General features: G+C 42.4%; 1 protein-coding gene across 5 annotated transcripts in view; it reads left to right on the top strand.

Annotated features, from left to right (window-relative positions):
* P4HA3 (prolyl 4-hydroxylase subunit alpha 3) overlaps positions 1 to 27,354 on the top strand; it is a gene marked incomplete at its 5' end in the record, with an annotated part of 43,221 nt that overhangs the window by 8,289 nt on the left and 7,578 nt on the right. For 4 of the 5 annotated variants that reach the window (XR_013994134.1, XM_081061861.1, XM_081061863.1 and 1 more), the window contains 7 exons: positions 3,650 to 3,799; positions 9,754 to 9,805; positions 11,732 to 11,895; positions 12,131 to 12,307; positions 21,553 to 21,617; positions 24,206 to 24,365; positions 25,339 to 25,401. Coding sequence is in view for 4 of the 5 variants with exons in the window: in XM_081061861.1 (XP_080917987.1) it covers positions 3,650 to 3,799; positions 9,754 to 9,805; positions 11,732 to 11,895; positions 12,131 to 12,307; positions 21,553 to 21,617; positions 24,206 to 24,365; positions 25,339 to 25,401 (831 nt within the window). Of the gene's footprint in view, positions 1 to 3,649; positions 3,800 to 9,753; positions 9,806 to 11,731; positions 11,896 to 12,130; positions 12,308 to 21,552; positions 21,618 to 24,205; positions 24,366 to 24,495; positions 24,646 to 25,338; positions 25,402 to 27,354 lie in introns of all 5 variants that reach the window. The other variant, XM_081061864.1, reaches the window with a different exon arrangement.

Raw genomic sequence — 27,354 nt, 5'->3', positions numbered from 1 at the left:
CAGCAGACAGCAGAAGTGGGGCTGTTCTGGGTAGAATGGTCTTTTGATCACTCTGAGTACAGCACCCTGCCTGTCGATGAACAGCTGAGGGGAAAGAAGAAGCAGGGTTAAGGGTGGGAGAAGGAATAGGAGAGGGTGAGGGGAAGGTAAAAAATCATGGAAACTCAGTCTCCTGAGACTTTCTGGAATCCCTTGCACATTTCCTGGGCATTTAGAAATAGTAAATTAGTGTCCTAAAACAAGCCATTAACTCTAACATTACTTGAGGAACTAGACTTCAGGAACCTTCCATGTGAAATATTTAACTGATCTTTGATCATAAGTTATAAGCACACTTGAGGTCATTGTACAATATACTCTTTGTTAGCCTTGGACTTAAAAAGTAAGGGAATAAATCCTTTTTAATTTTGAAGATGTGTAGTGCAGGAAAGTGAATTTTTGCCAATCCCTGTCATATTCTTTAGCCAATCTCAGAGTGGGCCTCATGTGTCCTGATTCCAAGTTTTGGGGCTCAGTCTGCCAAATTAATGCAGAGTGGGTTGCCCTAAGCCTCTGTATGTACCATTGTTCCTTTTCTGAGACGCCTAATGGAATCAGAGCTCAATCATCATGTTCATGGCTAATTTAAATTTAAGGCCGTTAAAATAGTTCCATGTATGGTACCAATGCTTCTCAGGGAGGTCTTTCTGAGACTAAATCCATATGTTGAAAATTTCATAAGTTATTTGCTGAAAGTCTCACTGACAATCTTTATTTCTGTATTTATTTACCTTGAATGATAAAACATTTCAAATATAAGAAACGTACAAAAAATAACAAGCAATTATATCTATAGTTGAGGTGAAATATATGTTCAAATTTTGCTGTATTTGCTTCAGATTTTTAAAAAAGAATTTACCTATAGTTAAATAAAGCCTCACTCCGTTTTCTTCTCACCACCCTTTCCCCTTTCTGTTCTACCCTTCTCCAGGTATCAGGTAAGTGTTGTCCTGAGCCACATAGTATGTACTCTCTTCTGAATCCAGCTTCTTTCACTCAGCACATTATATCTTTGAAATTCATCCATGTGGTTGCATTTATTAGTAATTCATTCCTCTCTCTCGCTGAGTAGTATTCCATTGTATGAATACACCACAAACTGTTTATTCAGTCTCCTGTTGATGGATACTTGTATTGTTTCCAACATGGGCTACTGTGAAGAAAGCTGCGATTAACATTCTGATGTAAGTCTTTCTGTGGACATTTGTTTTCATTTCTCTTGGTTAAATACCTGGGAAGTGGTATTACTGGGGCAAAGAATACGCTTTGATAAGTATTAACATATGGCCAAATTTGTTTCATCTACATATCTCCAGTTCTCTCCTCCATGGATTATTTTAGAGCAGATCCATCTTTCTATTTTCTGAAATTCTTATTATCTAATTCTACCACCCTACTATTGTGCCTGTTGACTCTTGTTCATGATTGATTATTTCCTGATATGACGTATCATGTCTCATTGTGAGCTTATTTTTAGCAGTACTTTCTTTTACCCCTAAGAGAATCTCTGTGCCCAGAATTGTGGGGATTTTGGGTTTTCTTCTTCTAGGCACTGGTGGCATATATCTTTTCTGCTATATCTTTTCAAGTTAGTGCTTTCATTTTTTTTTTTTTTGGATAAATACCCAGAAGTGGAATTGCTAGATCAAATGGTAGTTCTATTTTTAATTTTTTGAGGAATATCCATACTGTTTTCCATAGTGGCTGCACCAATTTACATTCCCCCCAACAGTGCACAAGGATTCCCTTTTCTCCACATCCTCACCAACACTTGTTATTTCTTGTTGTTGTTGTTGTGATAATGGCCATTCTAACAGGAATGAGGTGACATCTCATTGTGGTTTTGACTTGCAGATCCAGTTTTATATTGATTTATTGGCCTAGGGGTTCCTTAACTGTATGAATAATGTAAATTCAAACCCTAAACTCATGTGAAGTATAAACATAGGGTTGTGAATGTTCTAAGGTGACATTTAGGGAAACAGAGCCCAGACAGAAAGAAACCAACTTTCTTGTCTCCTTGGGACAGTGGGTAGATTTTTTTTTCTGGTCTACTCTTTTCCTTAAGGTGCAGTTTTCCAAGGTTCTGTTTTATGAATGTGTCTTACTTCCAATTCCTAAATGTTAGGAGGTCCACGGAAAGCTTATCTGTCCTCATGTGGGCATTATAACCCAAGGTTACTAAGTACCAAGGTTACTAGGACTAATACCCCCCCTGTCTAGGCAATTTCAGCATCCTCTCAGAAGCTCATTGCTTGGACTTTAAGCTCCTTTTTTGTTTCTAGTACTGGGTATTTTCCACTCTTTCTTGAAATTATATAATAAATGCTTGTTATAGTTTATTCAAAATTTCTAAGTCTTTATGGTTGGAAGGATTCCAATGATCTCAATCTATCATATTGCTAGGACTTACGGAAATCTTAATTAAATAAATTATTAACTTAGCAGAAAAAGTTCGGTCATTTTTTAGTTTTATTCTTCAACTCAGCCTTTTTACAAATAGGAAACTTCAGGACCAGAGAGATAGCACAGCAGGTTAATGGCAGACCTGGGATAGGAATTGACATTGTTTAGGCTGCTGAGTCACAGTATTTCAAGGTTCTCCTGCCTTTCTGTTTGTCTGGAAGTTATTCCCCAATCAGATCATTTTGTGAGAGTCCTTCTAAGTCTGTGACTTTATAATTTCATGCTGCCTCCAATATCAAGTTCCAGGAAATTCCATCTGCAGTTCTGGTATTCTAGTTAACTGTAAGCTGTTAGGAGACAGTAGCTATGTCTAGTACATGTTGCCATATTCCCAGCATTCCAACATTTAATACAGGACATTCCACTGAGCTCTCATAGCATTCCCAGGTCTACCTTCATTATGGTATCTAATGCACTGTGTCACAATTACTGGTTTGTCACGTGCTCCTCACCTGATTGTAAACTCTTTCAGGGCAGGGACCTCCAGGCCCATTGTGAATACTCAGTAGATACTAAACAAATAAATGAATGAATTTAATCCATTCCTCACATTGCTACCAGCAACATTTTCCTGAAAACGTGACATTCACTACTCTTCATTAACTTAGACTGTGCTGCCTTTTTGAGTTCATTTCCTGCTTCTCTTCACCTTACATGAAAGCCATATGTACTATTTGAACACAATTTTCTTTTGGGCTTGTTTCTACCATTCCCTCATCTTAAAATGCCTTTCCTCTTAATCTCCGCTCATTGAAATTTTTTTTCTTCTTCAAGGCAGTCCCATCTCAGATGCTACTTCCTCCATGAAGCCTTCTGAGATTCCCAAGTCTCCTCCCCTATCTATGCGCCCCCTAGCATATTTCCTTCGAGCATTCATGCCATTCTGCCCAGCATTATAGTGAACTTGAGTTCCTATCTCTCTTCTCTCCAGATTATAAATTCCTTAAATGCAAGAATCCTTGTGTCCTCTCTGTACCTAGTACAATGCCTTCCCTATTATAGATGCTTAATAAATTGAATTTAAATGCATGTGAGATGAAATCTTTCCTTCTTGGGTTCCAAAGGCCCTCCACTGTTTGCATTGTCATTTCCTTTCCTCTACCTGTGGACTAAGGCTTTAATGATGACATTATGTTCCCTCCAGGTGGCCTATGACAGGGGGGATTACTACCATGCCATCCCGTGGCTGGAGGAGGCTGTCAGTCTCTTCCGTGGGTCTTACGGGGAATGGAATACGGAAGATGAGGCCAGTCTGGAGGACGCCTTGGACCACTTGGCCTTTGCCTATTTCCAGGTAGGGGAGTGAGTGAATCTCACTGCTTTCATCACAGTAAGTGGAAGGCTTCATATCTGCTTTATAATTTTCTAAGCATTTTCATGTCTCTCCATTTATTTCATCTTCCTAACAGAGCCAAATGTGAGTCAAGCAGGGCAGCTGTTTTATTATTTCCTTATTTCAAATGTGAGTAAACAAAGTGTCCCCCAAATTCCTAACTTGTCACAAAGTTCACAGAGCTGGGAGGGGAGCCCAGGTCTGCCTGACTCTTAGTCCAAGGCTCTTCCCAACGCCCTGCTTCCTTTAAAATCACCGTCCCCCATAGAGGAGGCAGGCTCTCACCTACAGCAGCAGCGGCGGCATCGACAAATATTTTTGGGGTTCATACTCCAGGTAAATCTTTTTTGCACTCCCCACAATTCATAACTTTTCACAGATATTACGCCACGACATTGCCAAGGTCCAAGGAAGAAATTTGATTGCTATCCTCTCCCCTCTGCAGTCGAGCCCACCTGTAACTGTGCCTAGCGTCTCGCTATGGAGCTGGCCGCCTGGTGCACAGTACCCCCTCAGTGCCTTCTCTGTGTTGTTTGCCCTGGGCACTCCCTGGGCACTTGCTGATCTGCCCCCTGTTGTGCCTCACATGGAAGCTCACTTCCCTACCGATGGGAGCTGCCATCCGTTGGTATAGCTAACCCCATCTCCAAACAGATTTCTACGGTCTTCCAGAATAGGCTGGAAAAAAATCCCTACTGGGCCAATGCCCTAGATTTTCCAAAGCTAATAAACCAGTTCTGCTCCTTCCATTCTTGTTTCTTTCCCCCTTTTCCTGAGAAAAGGGAGGAGAATGTGGGTGGGCCAACCCCACGTGTGGCTCCCCAAACATATTTATTCTCAGTGCCGCAAATGGTCCTGCTCCTCTCATGGAAGTTTCTAGTAAATGGATCCTTGTTGTAAAACTTGCCAGGGTGCTCCTCCTAACTTTCCTGCTCAATTGCTACATATTAAAACTGAAATAGAATCACTGTGATGCAGCAAAGGGCAGGAAGTAATTGAATTTTAATAGAGGAAGAAAATGGAGAATTGACATGGAGACAGTCAGTGAAGTTAAACTAAAGCAGCTTACCCTGAAAGATGGGGTTTTAAATCCAGTGCCTGATTATTAGTTTTGGGTTCATTTCCCCTATGATGGCTTAGATTTCTCCTCCACTCACTGGTAGACTCTCCTTTTCCACAATCATGCTTTGTCTGGTAAATTTTCTTCATCTTACAAGGTGTAGCTCAAATGTCACCTATTTTGTGAAGTCTTCCTTGGTTCTCCTGGGACTCCACAGACTCTCCTTCTTTGTGCTCTTACAGCACATTTTTTTATGCCACAGTAACAGAACAAATAAGTCATTGTCTTATAGATGATTTGTGTTCCCATTTTTACCCCCATTAAATTAGACATAAATGTCCTTCCATGGACCTTTCATTATCGTATTAAATTATATATGGTATATATACCATGAAAAAATTATATTAATATCATATATAATACTCTTTCATGATCTATTTTAACAAAAAATATTTCAGTAACTGTTAATAATGAGAAACTGTATAGTAGTTAAACCACAGACTCTGAAGTCAGACAGACCTGGGTTCAAATTCTGTGACAACTTGAGCAACGTACTTAACCTCCCAGGACCTCAATTTTCTTATCTTTAAAAGGGGAATAATAATGATGATGCTATAGGGAAGGAAAATAATTTTCTCTCTAACCTTCCAAGTTCTTGGCTGAAACCTCCCTCTGATAAAAGACAGATTAACAAGAGTAAAAATAAACAGAAGTTTACTAACCTGTGTACCTAATATATACATGGGAGATAGCAGGGGGGAAATGAGTAACCCACTGAGGTGACTAGCTAACACCTTAAATATTATCTTCAGCTTACAGTTTAGGGAATATAGTCAACAATATTGTAATAACTATGTGTGGTGCCAGGTGGGTACTAGATTTATCAGGGTGATCACTTTGTAAGTTATATAAATGTCTAATCCCTATGTTGTACACCTGAAACTAATATAATATTGTGTGTCAATTATAATTGAAAAATTAAAAAACTGTCATCTTTAGCTAAGACAAAAAAAGACAGGTGTGAGGGGAGGCCAGTTAGGGGAGGTTACTCTGGAAAGCATGGTAAACAAGGATAAAGTTGTTAGGCAGATTTTAACGGGTACCTTCCCCATTGATAAGATTCTCTTATGATTTGCAGTTATGGTTATTTTCCTGGTCCCTTACAGAGGGGGAGCTTCTACTCTGTGTTTCAAAACTTCTTCTGTGTCTGCTGTCTCTTGAAATAATTAGCTTAAAATAATCTTTATGCCAAGGAGGCATTTGGGGGTGGCATATTCTGCCCCCACTTCAATGCTCACTTCAAAGGGTTGTTGTGAGGATTAAATGAGCTAATACATGTAAAGCCCTTAACACAGTTCATAACATATACCCACTCAATAAATGGAAGCAATTATTATTAGACACTACAAGTGTATGTTCTCTTGTTTTCATTAAATGGTTTCATTATTTAGTGTACACATTTCCAAATAAATCTAACTGGGACTTCAAAAGTAACTCTAACTTTGTTCTTGATAAAATGTAACTTTGTCTCATGATAAAACCGTACATTTTAAAAATATGTAAAATTACATTGTAGTTCTGTTCATCTCAAAAGAGTGTGAAAATCTATAACCCCGAGTTAATATCTGACATGATAAAATATCAATAGATTGCTTAACTTTCCCTCTGTTAAGCATAGAACAGAATTCATGATATTAAATAATTAGAAACAATCTATATGTCCCGCAACAGCAGAACGGTTAGGTCATCTGTGATGTAGCTTCTAGATGGAGTAAAATGCAGCCATTAAAAATGCTGTCTCTTGTACCAAAATTAACTCAAAATGATCAAAGACCTAAACATAAGACCTGACACAATAAACTGCATAGAAGAAAACAGGTGCTAAACTTATGGACCTTGGGTTCAAAGAGGATTTTATGAATTTGACTCCAAAGGCAAAGGAAGTAAAAGCTAAAATAAACAAATGGGACTATATGAAACTTAAAAGCTTCTGCACAGCAAAAGAAACCATCAACAAAATAAAGAGGCAACCAACTGAATGGGAGAAGATTTTTGCAAACAATACCTCCAATAAGGGGCTCATATCCAAAATACATAAGTAACTCATACAACTCAACAACAACAACAAAAAAAAAAACCAATGCAATTAAAAAATGGGCAGAGAACCTGAAGAGACATTTCTCCAAAGAGGACATACAGATGGCCAATAGACATGAAAAGATGCTCAACATAACTTATCATCAGAGAAATGCAAATAAAAACCACAATGAGATATCACCTCACCCCAGTCAGAATGACTATCATCAACAAGACAAATAGTAACAAGCGTTGGAGAAGCTGTGGAGAAAAAGGAACCCTCATACACTGTTGGTGGGAATGCAGACTGGTGCAGCCGTTATGGAAGGCAGTGTGGAGGTTCCTCAAAAAATTACGAATAGAATTACCATATGACCCAGCAATCCCTTTCCTGGGTATCTACCTAAAAAATCTGAAAACATTTGTACATAGATAAATGTGCTCCAATATTCATCGGAGCTTTATTTACGGTGGCCAAGACATGGAAACAACCAAAGTGTCCTTTGATAGATGAATGGATAAAGAAGATGTGGTAAAAAAAAAAAAAAAAAGATGTGGTAATATATACGAGTATATACTATGGAATACTACTCTGCTATAAGAAAAGATGAAATACTGCCATTTGCAACAACATGGATGGATTTTGAGATTATTATGATAAGTGAAATAAGTCAGACAGAAAAAGTCGAGAACCATATGACTTCAGTGATATGAGGGATATAAAACTGAATTGAAAACCACAAAGGAACAAGACAAAGAAACAAAAACTCATAGACACAGACAATAGTTTAGTGGTTACCAGAGGGTAAGGAGGGGAGGGTGATGGTAGAAGAGGGCAAAGGGGGTCAAATATGTGATGGAAGGAGAACTGACTCTGGGTGGTGAACACACAATGTAATGTATACACAGAGTGCCAAAAAAATGTATACACATTTTAAGAAAGACAAAAAACTGTATTAAAATTGTAATAATATATACCGGTAACAAAAAATGAATACAACTCGTGTATGCATTTTTTGGCATCGCGGTAGATGATGTATTACAGAATTGTACACTTGAAACCTATGTAATTTTACTAACCATTGTCACCCCAATAATTTTTTTAAAATAATTGTTCTATTTTTTAATTACAGTTGATATACAATAGTATATTAGTTTCAGGTGTATAACAGTGATTAGACATTTGTATAACTTACGAAGTGATCACCCCAATAAATCTAGTACCCATCTGATATCAAATATAGTTATTACAATATTACTGACTATATTCCTTATGCTATACCCTTCATCCCCATGACTATTTTGTAACTACCAATTTGCACTTCTTAATCCCTTCACCTTTTTCACCCTGCCCCTAGACCCTTTCCCATCTTTTCACCCCAATAAATTTTAATTTAAAAAGAAAATGCTGTCTCTCTTGCACACCCATGTTCATAGCAGCACTATTCACAACAGCCAAGAAGTGGAAGCAACCCAAGTATCCATCGAAAGATGGATGGATAAACACAATGTGTGTATATACATACAATGGAATAATAGTCAACCTTAAAAAAAGAAGGAAGTTCTGACATGCCACAAAATAGAGAACCTTGAGGACATCATGCTATATGAAATCAGCCAGTCACAAAAAGACGAATGCATCTAGAGTAGTCACATTCATAGAGACAGAGAGTACAGTGGGGGTTGTAGGGGCTGGGGGGGAGGAGAAATTGGGAGTTTTTGCTTAATGGGTACAGAGTTTCAGTTTTGCAAGATGAAAACATTCTGGAGTTGGTTGCATTTAATACTACTGAACTGTACACTTAGAAATGGTAAAGATGGTAAATGTATGTGTTTTTTACCACAATTAAAAATAATAATTTTAAAAGGCTATCTCTGAAGACTATTTTTGTAATGATATAAAAGAAATACCCCTGATAAGTGTATTGTGAATCAGGGTATGTAAGTGTATAAGAAATACGATTATAACTTTGTGAAGACTGAGTGTTATCCAGAGTACTTGGAGTGCCTGGGTTTCAGTGGAGTGTCGTTTTTCTATTTCTTATATGTTTTATGTGTTCGTTGTTGCTTTTGTCACAGAAAAGGAATTTTTTAGTATGTAAAAATAAAATTATCAGAAGGAAATACAATTCTATCGGTTCATCACCATTCCACCACACCCAGAATCAGCCCACCCATACTGGATTTTGTTCCCCAGGTTTGCCTGCAAAGCCCCATTTATTTTTGACCACATGTAGCCCAAGGTTGAATGGCTACAGGGAGAGTTTATTACTAGGCAGTAGGACATATTTCAGTTGAGTTCATTTCTTTTCCTTCCTCCTACTAACTTAGTAGACTCTAGGAAGTCCTGAGCCTGGAGGAAAAAAAAAATTTTTACTAGGTTTTTATAGCTCCATATTAAGTTTAATAAAAGGTACCAAAACAATGCCACCCTGCAATTACATGGTTTTGCATGCTTTAGGATTTGAGGATTTTTTTAAAACAGTTTATTTTCATTTATGTTTCTACCTCCCCCCGGTAAGGGTGGTAATAAGTCTTTTGTAAATGAGGAAACTGAGGAGACCTGATTTGCATCAGGGCTGCAAATCCTGAATTAGGATAGAGAACGTCCACATTTCTATTCTGTTGCTCATTTCAATGAGTCTTATTTTCTACTTGTGGTAAAAAGATTTTATAATTTTTTTAAAAAAAAATCTGTTGAATGATTTGGTCAGAGGAGATATCCTCAATGCAGTTAACTCTTCCTTTTCTTTCTTTCTTTCTTTCTATTTTTTTATAGGCGGGAAATGTTTCGTGTGCCCTGAGCCTCTCCCGAGAGTTTCTTCTCTACAGTACGTAATGATGAAGGATAGCCACAGGCCTGATTTACGGGAAAATCCCTTCTGCTCTGGCCTTTAATCTCTGCAAGTGAAATACAGCTATCTATTTTTATTTTTCTAATTTCGTAATCCAAGGCACATTTCTAATTTTTGGATTAAATCTTACATACTGATCAATGCATCATGGGGAATTTTTTAAGTTAGTGGGAAAATGCTATGACGACATCAACCTGTCTCTTTCCTCCGCCACCCTCAACCAGTTATAGATTAGTGTTGCTTCAGTGGGGAACAGGTCCTGGATTGGAAACCAGTTTCTTCAGGGGCATTTAAAGACCCAGGTTTTGGAAGTAGACCTGGGAATGAGTGCAATCAATGAGAGCTGTGTGTGTAAAGAGAGTGACTCAGCAGGATTCTTCACCTTGGCTGCTTACAAAGAGATATCAGTTTTTCTCTTTAAACCAGAGCTCACTTTGCTGTGCATACATCCTGCCCAGTTAGCAGAGTTCAGCTTCAACCTTCAGCAGAGTAGAACCAGAGGGAGACTTGCTAACTTAGCTCTCTGCTTGGATATTTTTGCTTAAAATTTTGGAAGTAAATGGCTTCCCAGGTTTTCCTTTAATAAAATATTTAGATGCTAAAGATACATAATCCTTATGCTGTATGCATATTGTGTTTTCATATTTATAAAGTATTTCATGTAGGACTTCATCATTGCATTTAGCACTTTGTAGTGAATCTATTTAGTGACATTATTCCTTTCTGATAATTTGGCAAACAGTAGGATAAAGGAGGAGCTGTAGGGTCTAGAAACACGTGGGCAATTAGTGGTACAGGTGAAATGATAATAACCCAACGTCCCTTTATTTCTTGGTCTTGATCTATTAAAATCTCTGTCTCTCCCAGAGAACCCAAACTGACATTATAGGTGGATAAGCAGGACCAGCAAATTGAGACTCCTATTTGCATATGTGGCTTTGCAATATTTTCATTGGTGTTCTGGGCTTATCATTTCCATTTTCCAAAGCTTCACTTCTCCTCTTGTTAAAAAAGGGATAGTAATTTCTGTCCCCTCCTTCCCTCCTTTGCCAGGTGGAGGTGGTGGTTAGCACACAGAGCACCTCAGAGAAAGGCGCTTTGGGAGCAAGAGAACAATTCAGCACCTTCTGAGATGCACTGAGGATCATGCACAGAGGCTGGCAGGCCTGGGGTTGCTGCCAACCCACAGGGCATCTTGCAGCCAAAGTGGGCACAAGCCAGACACAAAACCCCTGGAGGCACCCAGGCTACACCCAAAACTAGAACGCTTTTGTCCCATGCTGCTCTGCGTGTAGGCCAGTTAGGAATTTTGAAGGATCTAGTAGAATCGGGAATTAATTAGCTTCCAATTTTCCAGGAAGAATAGGTTGGTATCTTGTATAAGTTTTGGCTCTCTCTACTTCTCTTTTATAGCACTTACTTCTCATGTTTAACTGTAAGTAGTTATTTAATGTCTCTTTTCTCCATTAGACTCTTAACTCTGGGAGTTCAGCCTCTAGCTTAATATCTGGTACATCCTAGATTTTCACTAAAGATTTACTGAACAGATGAGTGAATGAATGAATGAAGCTTCTTCCCTATATGTAAAACTGACCATCACAGGCTCCTAGAGCCACCCCCCGATGATCCCTTGGTCTAAAAGTGTGAAGTACCACTTTTCTTCCCAAAGTCCTTTGCACCATCACATCTACTAGACCCAATTCTTTTTTTCTTTTTTTTTTTTAATACCAGGTGTTCTTCTGGGAGTGAGGGCCTTACATCCGACTGTGCATGGACACAGGAGTTATTCAAGGCGTCCAGTTGCCGGTCATGTGTGACAGTGAAGCTCTAGGAAACCTTGGCAGCACTCCTTGGGTCCACTCTTTGTTAATCTGTGTTATTCCCTGCTCTGATTTCTCCCAGACCCAGATAATAAGAGGATGGCCAGAAATGTCCTGAAATATGAAAAACTCTTGGCAGAGAGCCCCAACCAGGCAGTCATGGAAACTGTCATCCAGAGACCCAACGTACCCCACCTACAGACCAGAGACACCTATGAGGCGTTATGTCAGACCCTGGGTTCCCAGGTAGGATTTCTCAGAGAAAGAGAAAAGGGAAACAAGTTTGGTGGGAGAGAGAGAAGGTAGAACTGGGACGGTGAGAAAAAGGATTGATACATTAAAAAAATAATAATAATAAAGCTCATCAGTGACCGTATTCTAAATCTCCCACATACTAGTTTTTTTATGCTGTAGTTCCCCTAAATTAGTGTCAGCTCCTAGGCCCTTTTCCTCTAATGCTGATTTTGGTCTTTCCTTCCAGCCCACTCATTACCAGATCCCTAGCCTCTACTGCTCTTATGAGACCAACTCCAGTCCCTACCTCCTGCTCCAGCCCATCCGGAAGGAGGTCATCCACCTGGAACCCTACGTGGTTCTCTACCATGACTTCGTCACTGACTCGGAGGCTCAGAAAATTAAAGGGCTTGCAGCACCATGGGTGAGTGTCTCCAAAGCCTGCCCAGAACTACCCTTTGTGTCTTCACATGCCTGGAGTTCATGAGTGTGAGAATAGGCAGCCCAAACAACTAGACACTTCATCAGTCCAGAAGTTCAGAATACCAACCATTCCATAAAACTAATCAGCAGTGGTGGGGAAAATCACAGTAGTGTTTGCCTCTGGAGAGAGCGGATTGGCTGGGGAAGAGGACAGGGGATTTTCTGGGGTACTGAAAATGTGTTCTCAATATCTTGTTAGGGATGTGGAGTACACGACTGTATACATTTGTCAAAATTCAGCAAATGGCACACTTGAGTTTTGTACATATCGTATTCAACCTAAAAAAAAAAAAAAAAGAAGGTATCCCTGCAAACATCCATCATTCCATGTAATTGGTAAAAGACAAACATGGGTGAAATGACAGGGATAAAAGTGATATCCTGGTCCAGATTTACAGAATTACACAGTGGAAAGATTATCTAGTTCAACTGTTTTATTTTGTTAAGGGGCGACTGAGGCCTGGAGAGGGGAGAGGACTTGATTAAGGTCACACATGTAGCTAGAGCCAGATGGGAACTTAGAGGTACACTGATCAGTGCTCTGCTAGTCTGCCTTCTTGAATCAGTTAACTTAGGCTAAGTTATGTTTGGTCACAAGAAGACCTGAAATCTCCAAGACAACAATACAGGTTTGGTTCTTTCTCACATTACATGTCTATCTTGGGCTGGCTGCAGCTCTGCCCCACACTGTTTTCACCACGGGACCCAGCCTCACAGTGCAGCCTTAGGGGGGACATTGCCAGACTCATCGAAGTTGAAAAAGACAGAGATGACAAACTGCTAGCTGGCTCTTAAAGCTTCTGTTTGGAAGTGCCAGACATTTACTTCCGTCCACATTTCATTGGTAACATCAAAGGGTGCGGCCACCACTGCAGTCAAGAGGGAGAGAATATCTAATTGTCCTGCAGGGAAGGGGCTGCAAGTTGCTGTGCCATGTTTGATGTCAATGTGGAGGGGATGTGTAATTGTTCCCTCAGAAAGTGTGGCAAATATTTAGAAAAATAATTCAATCTACCTCACCACTCTAACATATACAAATTAAAACTGTCTCAGAATTACTTATGTCACTGTGCCGTTCATAGCGTACAGAATATCCAGGCAGCCGTTCATTCATTCATCAAGACAACAGTCTGCTGTGTGCCAGACACTGTAACAGGTGCTGGGCTTCTACAAAGAGATTAAATTGTGGTCCTTTTCTTTAGGAACTGTTGTGCAGGGTGTCAGATGGGGTGTCCGGTCCCGCTCCCCACATAAGAACACAGGACATGGTGAGGCCAAAAAGGAACACCCATGGAGCCATAAGTAGGGGAGTCATATTACTATATTCTCGCCGGTGGCATCCGCCTGTCTGCAATCCACTCTTGCTAGCCCCCATCTTCTTTTTCTGCTAGCGTAGCCACAGCAGTTATATTAGTGGCCAATGGCTTAGGGGTTACAGCTGACGGTCAACTAGCCACAGCTGATGGCCATCTGATTACAGTTGATGGCCATTTACTACCCGAGCCAGCACATTTCTATGTGAGGCCCAGAGCCTGGAAACTGCTTTCTGGGGCTCTGTCCCCACAGGAACTTACTGCAGAATGGAGAAAAATAGATATTTACAATACACTGTGACACGTATTGTCATAGAGGTGTGTATAGGGAGTTGTGCTACGGCAGCATTAAAAGTGAACCTTCCTCGAGAGATCCAGGATGACGGAGTAGATAAATGCGGTGCCTGCGTCCTTCCATAAACACATTAAAATTACAACTAAATTATGGAACAATCAACCTAGAGAACCAGCTGCAGTCTAGCCAAACAGAAGTCCTATGACTGAAAATATAAATAAGCCACGAGGAGACTATAGGAGGGGTGGAGACGCAGCACAGGCCCCAAACCTCTATGTGGCAGTTGAGAATCAGGAGGGGTATCTCAGCCGTGAACGATCCCCTGGGAGGAGCGAGGGTTCCCAGCCTCCCACACCAGGCTTCCTAGCCCAGAGTAGTGGTGCTGGGAAGAGGAGCCCCCACAACATCTGGCTGTGAAAAAGTGAGGATTCCGACCATTTGGGTGGCATGGGAGGCTTCAGGAAACCCAGACATCCTTTTAAACGGCCCGCGCACAGACTTACTCGTAGACAGGCACTCACCTTGGGCTCCAGCGGAGGGATGGTGACTTGGGGGGCCTCAGAGACAACAGGGGGCAGACTGAGGTATGTGGTTGTGCGGGGAGGACTGGAGGACAGTCAGCATTTTTCTGGTGAGGGCTCCTCTGCTATGCAGCCAGCAGGCGGGCTCCATCTTTCCTATGTTGAGCCCGCCAACACCGGCCAAATCTGAATCTGATTGGCCTTGTGAGTTCTGCCGCTCCGCCCTGCTGACTCACTGGGACCCCACCCCACCCAACTCCCGCATGCTTGAGGCACTTTCTCTGAGAGCAGCCAGGCTTTCCCACATTTCATTCTTTCTTGGAAAACTGTCTGAGTCCACAGGCCCTAAGCAGGCAGCGACTGGCCTTGGTGTGCTCTTAGAATTTTGCCGAGTCATTCCAGACTCAGCATTGGCACCAAACCAGAGTCTACATTAACCTGGTGACCACTGCCAAACCCAACTCGAGATTTTAGCAGTGGCTGGACCGTAAGGGAGCCAGCAGGTGGCAGCAGGCCTCCGGGTGTCCTGGATTTTTGTGGAGTTACCCCAGGCCTGGTACAGGTGGAAGTACTCGGTTCGCAGTGTGGCCTCCCCATGTTCCTCCAGGTTTAGCATTAGTAGCGAACAACCATGGATCAATTTGTAACTCCTACCAGGTAGTCCCCAAACAGTCACAGACAGTGGGTGACTGGGCCAGCACTGGAGCTTCTTGCAAGAGGCCCCAGAACCAACATACTTGGAGGTTGTCTTCAGACCAAAGCAGAGCACCGCCCTATTAATCCCACAAGTGGCACACATGAAGAGTGGTCTCAACAGGCACCAAAGCTTGCTGGAGTGACTCCCACTCAGTGGGGTTAGCCTCCCGCACAGCAGCCCATAAACTGTGGACGTGGCCAAACCCCACAGCCAGTCACGTTGAGGGTCAATCCTATCCACTGACATGCCAGTAGCAATCAAGGTTCATTTATAACTGGAGAGCACACACAACCCATACAAGGGACACTCCTGGAGCACCTGGAGCAGGGGACCAGGGAGACTGTGCCACTGGGCCCCACAGGACACCTACTACATAAGGCCACCAGACCAAAACTGGAGACATAGCAGATCTACCTAATATATAGAAACAAACACAGAGAGGTAGTCGAAATGAGGAAACAAAGAAATGTGTCCCAAATGAAAGAACAGGAGAAAATTCAATAAAAGAACTAAACAAAATGGAGGCAAGCAATCTACCAGATACAGAGTTCAAAACAATGGTTATAAGGATGCTCAAGGTACTTAGTGAGAACTTCAACAAAGAGATTGCAAACATAAAAAGGGACACAGAAATTATAAAAAAGAACCACTCAGAGGTGAAGAATACAAAACTGAAATGAAGAATGCACTAGAAGGAATCACCAGCAGACTAGACAAAGCAAAGGATTGAATCAATGATTTAAATAGAAGACAAGATAGCAGAAAACACCCAATCAAAACAGCAAAAATAAAAAAATAAAAAATGATAGTTTAAGAGACCTCTGGAATAACATCAAGCATAATAATATTTGTATCATAGGTATACCAGAAGAAGAGAGAAAGCAAGAGACTGAGAACCTATTTGAAGAAATAATAACTGAAAACTTCCCTAACCTGGCAAAGGAAATAGACATACAAGCCCAGGAGGCACAGAGAGTCCCAAAGAGGATGAACCCAAATAGGCCCACACCAAGACACACAATTAAAATGGCAAAGGTTAAAGCCAAAGAGAGAATCCTAAAGGCAGCAAGAGAAAGGCAAGTAGTAGCTTATAAGCGAGCTCCCATAAGACTGTCAGCTGATTTCTCAACAGAAAGTTTGCAGGCCAGAAAGCATTGGCACAAAATATTCAATGTGATGAAAAGCAAAGACCCACAGCCAAGACTACTCTTCCCAGCAAGGTTATCATTTAAAATTGAAAGACAGATAAAGAGCTTCCCAGACAAGAAAAAGCTACAGGAATTCATTGCCACCAAACCAGTATTGCAAGGAATGTTAGAAGTCCTTCTTTAAGATGGAAAAAAAAATCAACATTATGGATAATAAAATGGCAATAGCTACATATCTATCAACAATTACTTTCAAGGTAAATGTATTAAATGCTCCAATCAAAAGACATAGGAGGGGGGCAGACGGGTGGCTCAGTTGGTTAGAGTGCGAGCTCTGGGCAATGAGGCTGCTGGTTCGATTCCCACATGGGCCAGTGAGCTGTGCCCTCTGCAACTAGGATGAAGTCAATGAGCTGCCGCTCAGCTCCCGGGTGGCCAGACGGCTCAGTTGGTTGGAGCGCAGGCTCTTAACTGCAAGGTTGCCGGTTCTACTCTTTGACTCCCTCAAGGGATAGTGGGCTGCGCCCTCTGCAACCAAGATTGAACACAGCACCTTGAGCTGAGCTGCCGCTGAGCTCCCGGATGGCTCAGTTGGTTGGAGCGTGTCCTCTCAACCCCAAGGTTGCTGGTTCGACTCCCGCAAGGGATGGTGGGCTGTGTGTGCCCCATGCAACTAGCAACGGCAACAGGACCTGGAGCTGAGCTGCGCCCTCCACAACTAAGACTGAAAGGACAACAACTTGACTTGGTAAAAGACCTGGAAGTACACACTGTTTCCCAATAAAGTCCTGTTCCCTTTCCCCAATAAAATCTTTAAAAAAAAAAGACATGGGAGGGCTAAATGGATAAGAAAACAAGACCCCTATGTATGCTGCCTACAGGAGACTCACTTCAGATTGAAAGACACACACAGAGAGAAAGTAAAGGGATGGAAAAACATATTTCATGAAAATGGAAATGAAAAAACAGACAAACAAAAAAGGCTGGGGTAGCAATAATTATACCAGACAAACAGACTTTAAAACAAATGCTAGTTGGTTAGGTCAGTTGGTTAGAGCACAATGCCCATAACATCAGGGTTCCATGTTCGATCCCCGCATGGGCCAGTGTGAGCTGCGCCCTCCACAACTAGATTGAAACCACCACTTGACTTAGAGCTGATGGGTCCTAGAAAAACACACTTAAAATAAACAAAAGTTGGGGGGAAAAGGCTATAAGAAACAAAGAAGGACCCAGTAACCCCACTTCAGGGTATTTATCCAAAGGAATCCAAAATGCTACTTCAAGGAAACGTGTGAATCCATATGTTCATTGCAGCATTGTTTACAATAGCCAAGATCTGGAGGCAGCCTGGGTGTCAGTCAGTGGAAGAATGGGAAACAAATAGATGGTACATATATACAATGGAATATTTCTCAGCCATAGAAGGGAATGGGTTCTTGCCATCAGCAGCGGCATGGATGGACCTGGAGGGTGTTGTGTTAAGTGGAGTATGTCAGACAGAGAAAGACAGAGGCAATGTGATTTCACTTATATGTAGAATTTAAGAACAAAATTAACAAACAAAACAGAAACAAACTCATAGATTCAGAGAACATTTTGGTGGTTGCCAAATGTTAAGGGATGTGAGTGAAAAAAAGGGAAGGGATTAAGAAGTGCAAATTGGTTGTTACAGAGTAGTTATGGGGATGTAGGGTATAGCATAAGGAATATAGTCAGTAATATTGTAATAACTCTGGTGTCAAATGGGTACTAGATTTGTTGGTGTGATAGATGGGAGGGGCCTGGGAGGCAGGGTGAAAAATGTGAAGGGATCAAGAAGTACAAATGGTGGATTATAATATAGTCCTGGGGATGTAAAGTGAAGCATAGGGAATATAGCCAATAATATGGTAATAACTACGTATAGTGCCAGGTGAGTACTAGACCTGTTAGGGGGAATCACTTTGTAAATTATATAAATGTCTAATCACTATGCTGTACACCTGAAATCAATATAAAATAATATTGTCTGTCAACTGTGATTGATAAATTTAAAACAGGGGTGGAGTGGGAGGGGTATCATAAGTCCAAATTTCTAGGTCATGGGGATGTAATGTACAGTATGGGGAATATGGTCAATAATATTATGATAACATGGACTTATCAATGGTGATCACTTCTTGAGGTATACAAATGTTGAATAACTATGGCATACCCCTGAAACTAATACAATCTTGTATGGTAGCTATATTTTTCATTAAAAAAATCTTTTTTAAAAAGTGAACCTTCCTCTGTGGGAAAGGCAGTTGGGTGAGGTGAGGAGCAGATGGAGAAAGAAGAAACAGCAGGATTCCCTGTGGAAGTGAAATTCATCAACGTGACAAGGTGGCTCAGGGTATTCCAGGAAGACAAAACAATCTGTGTAAGGAGGGCCTGCGGTGCAGTGTATTCAGAGATGGGAGGAAGCTCTGCAGCTGAAGTGTGTCGGGTGGGGTGGGGTGTAGGAGATGAGGGTACATGGTCAGAGACCGCTAGCAAGTGCTGTAAATATCACGCTGGGGAGTTGGGATTTATCCTGTAGGCAGAGGGTGAGCTGTCAGGCAGTTGTAAACAGGACGGTGGGAAGAGCAGGTCTGCAGATTTTTAAGGAAGATTCTGACAGCAAACATGGACCGGAGGAGAGAAGAGGAGCAATAATCATTTCATCTAAAAGGCCCTGCAACGAAGTCTAGAATCTTTGCAGAGAAAGTTTTGGAGACGATTACTCTCCACTGGGAAATTGGAACGATGTATTTTCAGTAGCTTCAGCTTCTCAGGGAGCCCCCGAAGCATTTGGCCAGCAGCTACTTTTTCCTTAGAATAACTCTGTTACCATAGTAACAGGACAGGCGGCCCACTCGGAGCCGTTGGTGTAATCCCTCATGGCCAGGTCATCTATTTGGCATGCACAGACCTTGCCACACTCCCTTCCCCCAGAAGTGTCTTGCTGGGGTTGCAGATCCCTCCCTGTCTGGTCTTTGGCTCTGCCAGGAATAAGCCCTGGCTTGTATGGCTGCCCCACGGGAGCCGAGCACAGACGCCTCAGTGGCTTGCGTTGAATTTGTCTGCTTCCTATTCACTGTCCCTTTTCCAGTGAATGCTCTCTTGTCACTCCTCCCCCATCCACATCCTTAAAGACTCAGTTGAAACCCCTCGCGTCCCTTGGCCCACTAACCCTGGCCACTCTGGCTCACTTTCATCGGTTCTTTCAGTGAGAACATTTTTTTCAGAGCACTTTTTGGGAACCACCTACAATAACCTCTCCCTCCTCTGAACTCAAAGCTTTTGTCACCAGTTATTTGGTACTTTCATTTATTCTGCCATTTGTGTGTTGTCTGGTATCATTGACCGTTTCATGGGTGAGCAGCCTATCTCCCCAACTAGACTAAACTAGTCACATGGTGTCCTTGGAGTGCCTAGCCTTGTAGTATGCCCGTTATAGCCAGAGTAAGCGCTAAAAGGTCGAACCTGACCGTGTCAAACCCTTGCTTACACTATTTAATGGGTCGTTTTTGCTCTCTAACGATGACAAAGCTTGGCCTGACTGCTGCCAGCCCCTTCCCTAGCATGTCCCCCTTCCACGTAACACCTCAGCTGCACTAAACAACTTGCATCTCCATGAACGAGCCAGGCTCTCACTAGCCTGCACACATACTCTTCTCTCTGTCCGAAATGCTCTTTCCTTGGCCTCCTTTTACCTGTCTGATCCCAGTTGTCTTTTGGGCCTTCTGGGAACCTTCCTGTCTCATAAGAACAGGCTGGATGCGGCTTCTCTTTATTTCCATAGCACCCTGTGCTTGCCCATTAGGCCCCATGACTTACGTCCGGTGTCATATGTTGTATTTCCAATGCCTAGCACAGAGAACAACCGAAAAATATTTATCCCCCCAAAGGAATACTTGTAGGCATACAATAAATAATTGTTAAAGGAATTAAGTGCAAAGAAGCTCTTTAATGGGGAGAGGGAGCAGAAATTCCCTAAGATTTTTTTTAGAAAGCACCGACACTGAAAGAACAGGAGGGAGCACCCCTCCTCTCTCCTGTATGCACGACTCAGGTGACGCTGCCAGGATACCTGCTGAAGGACTGGATAGAGGATAGAGGCAATATCAGTCAGCTGCTGTCTGCTTCCTGATATTGTAGAGAGATGGGCTGAGAGAAACTCCTAAGAACGTGCTGTTCATGTGCTATATTTTATAGCTGGGTAAACGGGTCCAAAGAAAGGAAGAGGCTTTCCCAAGGGCATCTACCTGGCTTAGCAGCAGGAACAATAACATTACAGAAGCCTCCGGGAAGAGAAAGGGTTTTCGTCTTGAGCAGTTCATTGCTCTGTGCTCTGCTCTGACTGCCTGTGAAGTGCCAGGGCTGGGTCTTTCAGTACAGGACTCTGGGTCACTCATTCATCTGCTCACCTCCCCAGTATGGAGCACCCACTCCCTGCCAGGCCTTCTCTGGGGTCTGGGAATACAGCCCTGACAAAAGACCAAGTCCTTGCCCTCATGGAGCTGACATTCTGATGACACATGCAGTAGATGTATATAATTCGTATCTCCCTGCCTCTCCTTGGTATAGTGCTTTTGCAGTCAGAAGCCACTTTATTTAAAAATAATGTACACTTTATGTCCAGACATTGAGGACAAAATAGAGACATTCAGTTAAATTAACAACTTCAAACCTGTTTGGTCCCCTCCCACCGCCATCAAGGCAGTTGTAGCAAAGCAAACCTCTCCGAAGGAAGAGAGGTTTCCTGTTTTAGGAGGTATTCGATTAATTCAACAGATACTAAGTGCTTTGCTTACCATCAGGCAGGCCCTGTGCCAGACACTGGGATACAAAGATGAAGGCGAAACAGCCCTTGTTCTTAAAGAACTCACAGCCTTGCAGATGCAAAAGGGATTCAAATATCAGTTTGTTTCAGTGCAACAGACTTTTGTTGAATGGTTACTGTCTATAGACTCGATGCTAAAGTTTATTTTCAACTCTAAGGTCTTTTTGTCACCCTTATTTTTTTTTTTATTTTCAAGATCGATAGCTATCACTAAATTAGTAGCATGTGCAAAATATCCATTAATAAGGGAGGAACTGGCGGTTGTTAGGTTTATGCTTAGAGAACAGCATATCTATGGAAATGACAGAGCCTTTCCCTCCACATCGAAATCACTTGGGCTTTCTCTTACGTCCTCCCCACCAGCTACAGAGATCCGTGGTGGCATCAGGCGAAAAGCAGTTACCGGTGGAGTACCGCATCAGCAAAAGGTAAGAGGGTCCTTCCTTGGCAGGACTTCCGGCCGGACCTGCTGCCCACCCTCCAGCACAGCTGCCATAAGGAGCCGTCGGAGACGCTGCCGGAGAACCTGTAGTTCATGTTTCCGTCTGCACACTCTTGTTGAGAGGGAGAAATGTCCACTCTTCTCACCCAAGGGCCTTTCAGATTGTTTTATGATCTGAGGACTTAATCAGGAGACCATTAGAAAAAGGCAAAAAAGCTCCTATGCCCTAAACCAAAAAAAAAAGAAAAAAAATCTCCTCATCAGGATTGTTTTTCCAGAGAATATGGTCTTGTTCCTATTTGTAATCTGACTTTACAAGATTCCATTCCCACCTCCTGACTCATATTCACAGCATGACTTGCCAACATTCAGGCAAGAAGGATGACGAGGATCTCTGGCATGATGGCTTCCCTAGCAGGGCAGTTTGAGCTGTGAGAGCCCAGCTTCATCTCCTGCTCTCCATCCCTGCCCACCCCCCACTGCAGCACTTTATTTGCACTGTAAGGACAGGGCCATGCTACATTAAGAGGAGGGTCCCCATCCCAGCCACGGGAGACACCAATGACAGCCTCCTTGGGGAGAGGCCAGACCGCAGGCTGGGTGCAGAGTTTTTGTTGTCTGGGAAGTGAGGTGAGTGATGAAAGCGTTGATGCAGAATCATCTGCCTTAATCATCTGAGCAGTCGTTTGGTCTGGTACATTTAAGGACCTTTCACATTACGAGTTATCTTTTGAGCTTTGGAAGGTCCATATGACCTCAGCTTCATTGCTTTTCTAATCTCTCTGACATTCAGGCGTCAAAGAGAAAATTAACCTTTCAGGGGAGTGGGTGGTATTTGCTTTACTTTTGAGGTAAAGAAGCCTCCTTTTCCTTTCCATCACTCTGCCCTCCTGTGAATTTTGGTTCTGTCCTCACAGCTTCACTGGAACTGGGTCCCTCAAGGGTCAATAGTGAACTCCTAATTGCCAGATCATTTTCCTCTCATGAGCCTTCACTGATCATCCATTATCCACAAAGTAAAGACCAGTTTTCTGACCGTGGTGTCCTCAGCTGTCTGCAACATGCCCTGAGCCTACTGGCCCAGACTTATCTCCTGTTACTTCTTTCATAGACCAGAGGCTCTCATATTTGGACACACTATGCAGTGTCACGCCTCTGTCTGTGCTTGCACTGTTTTTTCAGCCTAGAATACCCCTATGTCTTCTCCATCTATTGAAATTTTATACAACCTTTGAAATTTGGCCTACATATCCATCTTACCTCAGTACCCCAGTCAGAATTAACACCGGCTTCTTCTGTGCTCCCCAGCACTTTTACTTTAAAGGCTGGTCTCCATTTCCACTCTACCTTGATCTGTACTCAGTTATATTTATGTGTCTTCTACCGTGAGCTCTGTGAACACACTAGCTTTGTCCTGGATATCTTCATAAACCTAAGAGCACATAGCATAGCACTGTGCATGCACTCCGTAGGAAAGAATGAGCAAATCAATCCAGCATTTAAAGAGCAAAGAAGTGGTCTTCCCGTATCATTCCTGAGGCACGTCCCTTCAGAGCCTTATCTCCCCAGGACGCTCACTGGCTTTGCTTGGGGAGCGCTTCCTCACTTCCCTAGGAGCTACATTCTGATCCCAAATCCTCCACTTTGTCAGAACCTCAACAAGACCGTCAAGAAAAGAGACTGAACTTTGCTCTCTGGCCTTTGACCTATCCTGGTTTGTCTTGGAGTAGAGCAGAAGAGCAGAGATCTTTCAGAGTGTTTTACAGCAGTCGCTAACATACAGCTTACAAAGCATCTTCTCATGCTTCGACTCACAGTCTTCAGAAGTCGGTGAAGTAGAGATTAATTATTACCATCCCCATTTTATAGATGAATACACTGAACCTTAGAGAGGTTAAAGGTTAAGTGCCTGGCATATGGTCACACAGGATCAGGGACCGGTCTTACTAATTTGAATCCATAGCTTTTTCCGTTGCACGCAGCTACTGACATGTCTGACACATACCGTGTTTCCCCAAAAATAAGACCTAGCTGGACAATCAGCTCTAATGATCTTTTGGAGCAAAAAATTAATATAATACCTGGTGTTATTTTACTATAATATAAGACTAGGTATAATATAATATAAAATAAAATAAGACTGGGTCTTATATTAATTTTTGCTCCAAAAGACGCTTTAGAGCTGATCGTGCAGGTAGATCTTATTTTTGGGGAAATGATAGCAGTTTTAAAGGCAGAGTTTTTGTCTTTTTCCTCTTTGTGTCCCAGTGCCTCGTACTTTGAACCTTCAGTCTTCATGGCACATAGCCCAGGGCCTGAGTAGGTCTCGGAGAATGTTTGTTGAATGAATGAATGAATGAATGAATGTTGAGATAGAGCTCAAAATGGACTGGGCAGACTTAGCGTAGGAATGAGTCAGTTGGTCATTAGGCATTCGTGTCTATCTTCCTGTCCTCCCTCCCTCCTTCCCTTTCTTTCTTCCTCTGGCAATTGACATCATTCATTCATTCATGTACAGACATTTGTCATTTCGGGCATCAGACCACTCATGCGCACGTCTGTGGTGTGTTTTAGTGCCTGGCTGAAGGACACCGCTGACCCTGTGCTGCTGACCCTTGACCATCGCATTGCTGCTCTCACAGGTCTTGATGTCCAGCCTCCCTATGCAGAGTATCTCCAGGTGGTGAACTATGGCATCGGAGGGCACTACGAGCCTCACTTTGACCATGCTACGGTAACTGGGGGGTCGGGGGCCAGCCTCCTGGGGTGGGGAACCAGACTATCGTTTATTTCTCTGAGGCAGAACTCTGTAGGGCTCCCAGGGAGTACTATGTGAAATCTTAATATAAAGCTTCTTGTTCCAGGAAGACCTGAAGCTTCGGTTTCAAGCCGACTGGTGCTTACTCATTTTCTTATGTGCCACCAGCCCCCGCTCCATAATTTGCTGGTGGGGAGAAGAATGTGGCCTGTCATGGAGTCTTCTGTCTTGCTTCACTCAGAGACTTCCAGTGAAGGTTGCCCTTCCTCCAGTCACTCTCCTTATCTATGTATTGTCTGATTCCATTTATAGGAAATTACTAGAAAAGGCAAAACTATAGAGACAGAACGTAGATCAGTGGTTGCCTGGGATTGGGTGTGGGAAGGGAGATTGACATGAGGGAATTTTTTCAGCTGATGGAAGTGTTCTAAAACTGGATTGGTGGAATGGTTGCTCGCACAGCTGTTAAAATTGACTCAAACGCATTGAATGGTATAGTTACAATGGGTGGATTTTATGATATGTAAATTATATCTCAAACTGTTCTGTGACCCAAAAAGAGGGGTTGTCTCTTCAGCAAAAAAATGGGAACTCCAGTCTTCTAACTTGGTATTCCTATATAATAACTATCTATACATTTTTACATATTTATTTCTTTATTTCACCAAGAACCTAAAGGTGCAATCAACCCCTTATATAGTACTTTCACTACTGGCAAGCAATTTTGTTTGATTAGCATACAATTCACTTATATGAGTGTCTAATAAATGAGTAAAAAAGTGCATATTGAGTACCTGCCAGCACAGGTGGGCACAAACCCCACTAGATGTAGCTCAAGGCTATATCCCATCCACGACACCCCCATTTTCTCTGCCCAGTATTATGGTGGAATCCTGGCTCTCACTCTGGTGCCAACTGCGTAAAATAATACGTTTTATTTCTGTCTCAGTCACCCAGCAGCCCCCTGTACAGAATGAAGTCCGGGAACCGAGTTGCAACGTTTATGATCTATGTGAGTCTTGCTCTGAACCAGGGCTTCTTACTTAGTGACTATCTAGGTGTCTCTTTTCTTGTTCTCAAAGCAGTCTCAGAGGTCGATTTGGTCTGGTACTCACAGCTCAAAAATCTGCAGGACTTTTTAAATTTCAGACAGCATTTTTCTTAGGCACTACAGGAGGTACTACACGTCAGATTGGGGGGTGGTGGTGGGGTTATCACTTTGTGAGGGGTGTAAATATCTAACCATTACATTGCTTTGTACACCTGAAACTAATAAAAATAAAAAATTTTAATTATATTCAAGAGAAACAGAAATACAAGTCAGACCCAAGTATGTGTAGACCTGAATATGACCTTATCACAGGCAGTGATTATGATGGGAAGTTGGGTTACATTGAGGGCCAACACAGGAAGAGGGTGCGAGAGCCTCTCTCTTTGAGGTCCCTTAGATGAGTGGCAGTGAAAAGCATAGACCTGTAGATGAGGTTGTGGACTGTGATGGGGAGGAGAAGAGAAATGAGGCAGCTGAGATTACGGGGGGGAGAACAGAGATGATGCCTAGGGAGAAATTCAGTAAGTGTCACGCTCTCATATGTAGAAAATGCACTTCATCTCCCTATAAAAATCTGCATTATGTCTCCTTAAAAAATAAATTGGCCTCTTCACCTAATTTATACCTAATCCTACAGGATTTGGTCCCAGTCTTTATGATCTCATCTATCCTGTCCCCTTCCGATCATATTGGGTTTACCTCCTTTTCTATGGACTAGTCAGAATTTCAATCATCTGTCACTTAAGTTATAAGAGATGTATTACTGTTAACTGATAGGATAAATGTGGTAAATGTAAGGGCTGTACATAATGCCCAAAGATGAAGTCCTGGTTTCAGGCTCATTAGAATAGCAGACACCTCCCCGCTAGCATTCCCCCTTTTTTTTAAAAAAGAAACTTTGTTTTTTTTAAGTGTGTTTTTCCAGGACCCATCAGCTCCAAGTCAAGTAGTTGTTTCACTCTAGTTGTGGAGGGCGCAGCTCACAGTGGCCCGTGTGGGGATCGAACCAGCAACCTTGTTGTTAAGAGCACCGAGCTCTTACCGCGCTCTAACCAACTGAGCTAACCGGCCGCCCTTCCTTTTTTCTTAGTGCTGTCTCTGGTTTCCACGATGCAGCCACGGAAGGGCAAGCAGAGGCTGGCACTCTATAGTCTTTAATGCTGGCAATTCCAATGTGTTTTCTTGTGACTCAGTTGTATACTTCCTGCAGAATTGGAAGGCCGCCACTTCCAATGGTATTTGGCTTCTAGGGGTCATTCTGAGTATTCGGATCAGGTACAGAGGGATAGCTGACCAGCTCTCCAGGAAGGGGAGGCATCTTGGGTCAGCAGCTGTTTGCATCTCTGGTTGATGAAGCAAGCTAACGTGGAAGGTCACAGGCAATGAAGAATATTGATACCAACCAATGAATGGATGTCTTGTGGCCAATATTTCTCTATTTTTTAACCCTCAAATATCTTCCACAGCTGATTCCCTTGTTACAGAGGCCTAGTTACTATGGTAAGGGTAGCATGGATGCAAGAGCCCAGCAATTTTAAATCGCAAATGCAAGAACGGTGCATGTGTGCATTTAGGCTTTAAGCATTTGAAACACTGGAATGGAATACACTTTGGGTTTGGAGTCGGTTGGCCTCATTCTGGTTCTGCTACTTAATATGTGGCCTTCACACGAATCACATCTATTCTTTGAGCTTGTTTTCTTGCCCCGAGGATCTAATGAGATAACATAGGGGGATGTCATTCTGTCAAGTTTCATATAATATGTTCCTATTGTTGTACCCCACAAAGTAAAGGACCCCATAAAGGGGCATCCGTGTCATGGGACCTTGGAAGTATAGGTTATACCCAATTCTGTCAGTTTCAGGTTGGGGTAAAGACCTTTATAAACATTTCTAAAGACAAGCATTAACGTTG

Source organism: Rhinolophus hipposideros, assembly GCF_964194185.1.
Source record: "Rhinolophus hipposideros genome assembly, chromosome: 10".
In the NCBI taxonomy this organism is placed as follows: Eukaryota; Metazoa; Chordata; class Mammalia; order Chiroptera; family Rhinolophidae; genus Rhinolophus; species Rhinolophus hipposideros.
This window is presented reverse-complemented; position numbering and strand designations above follow the sequence as displayed.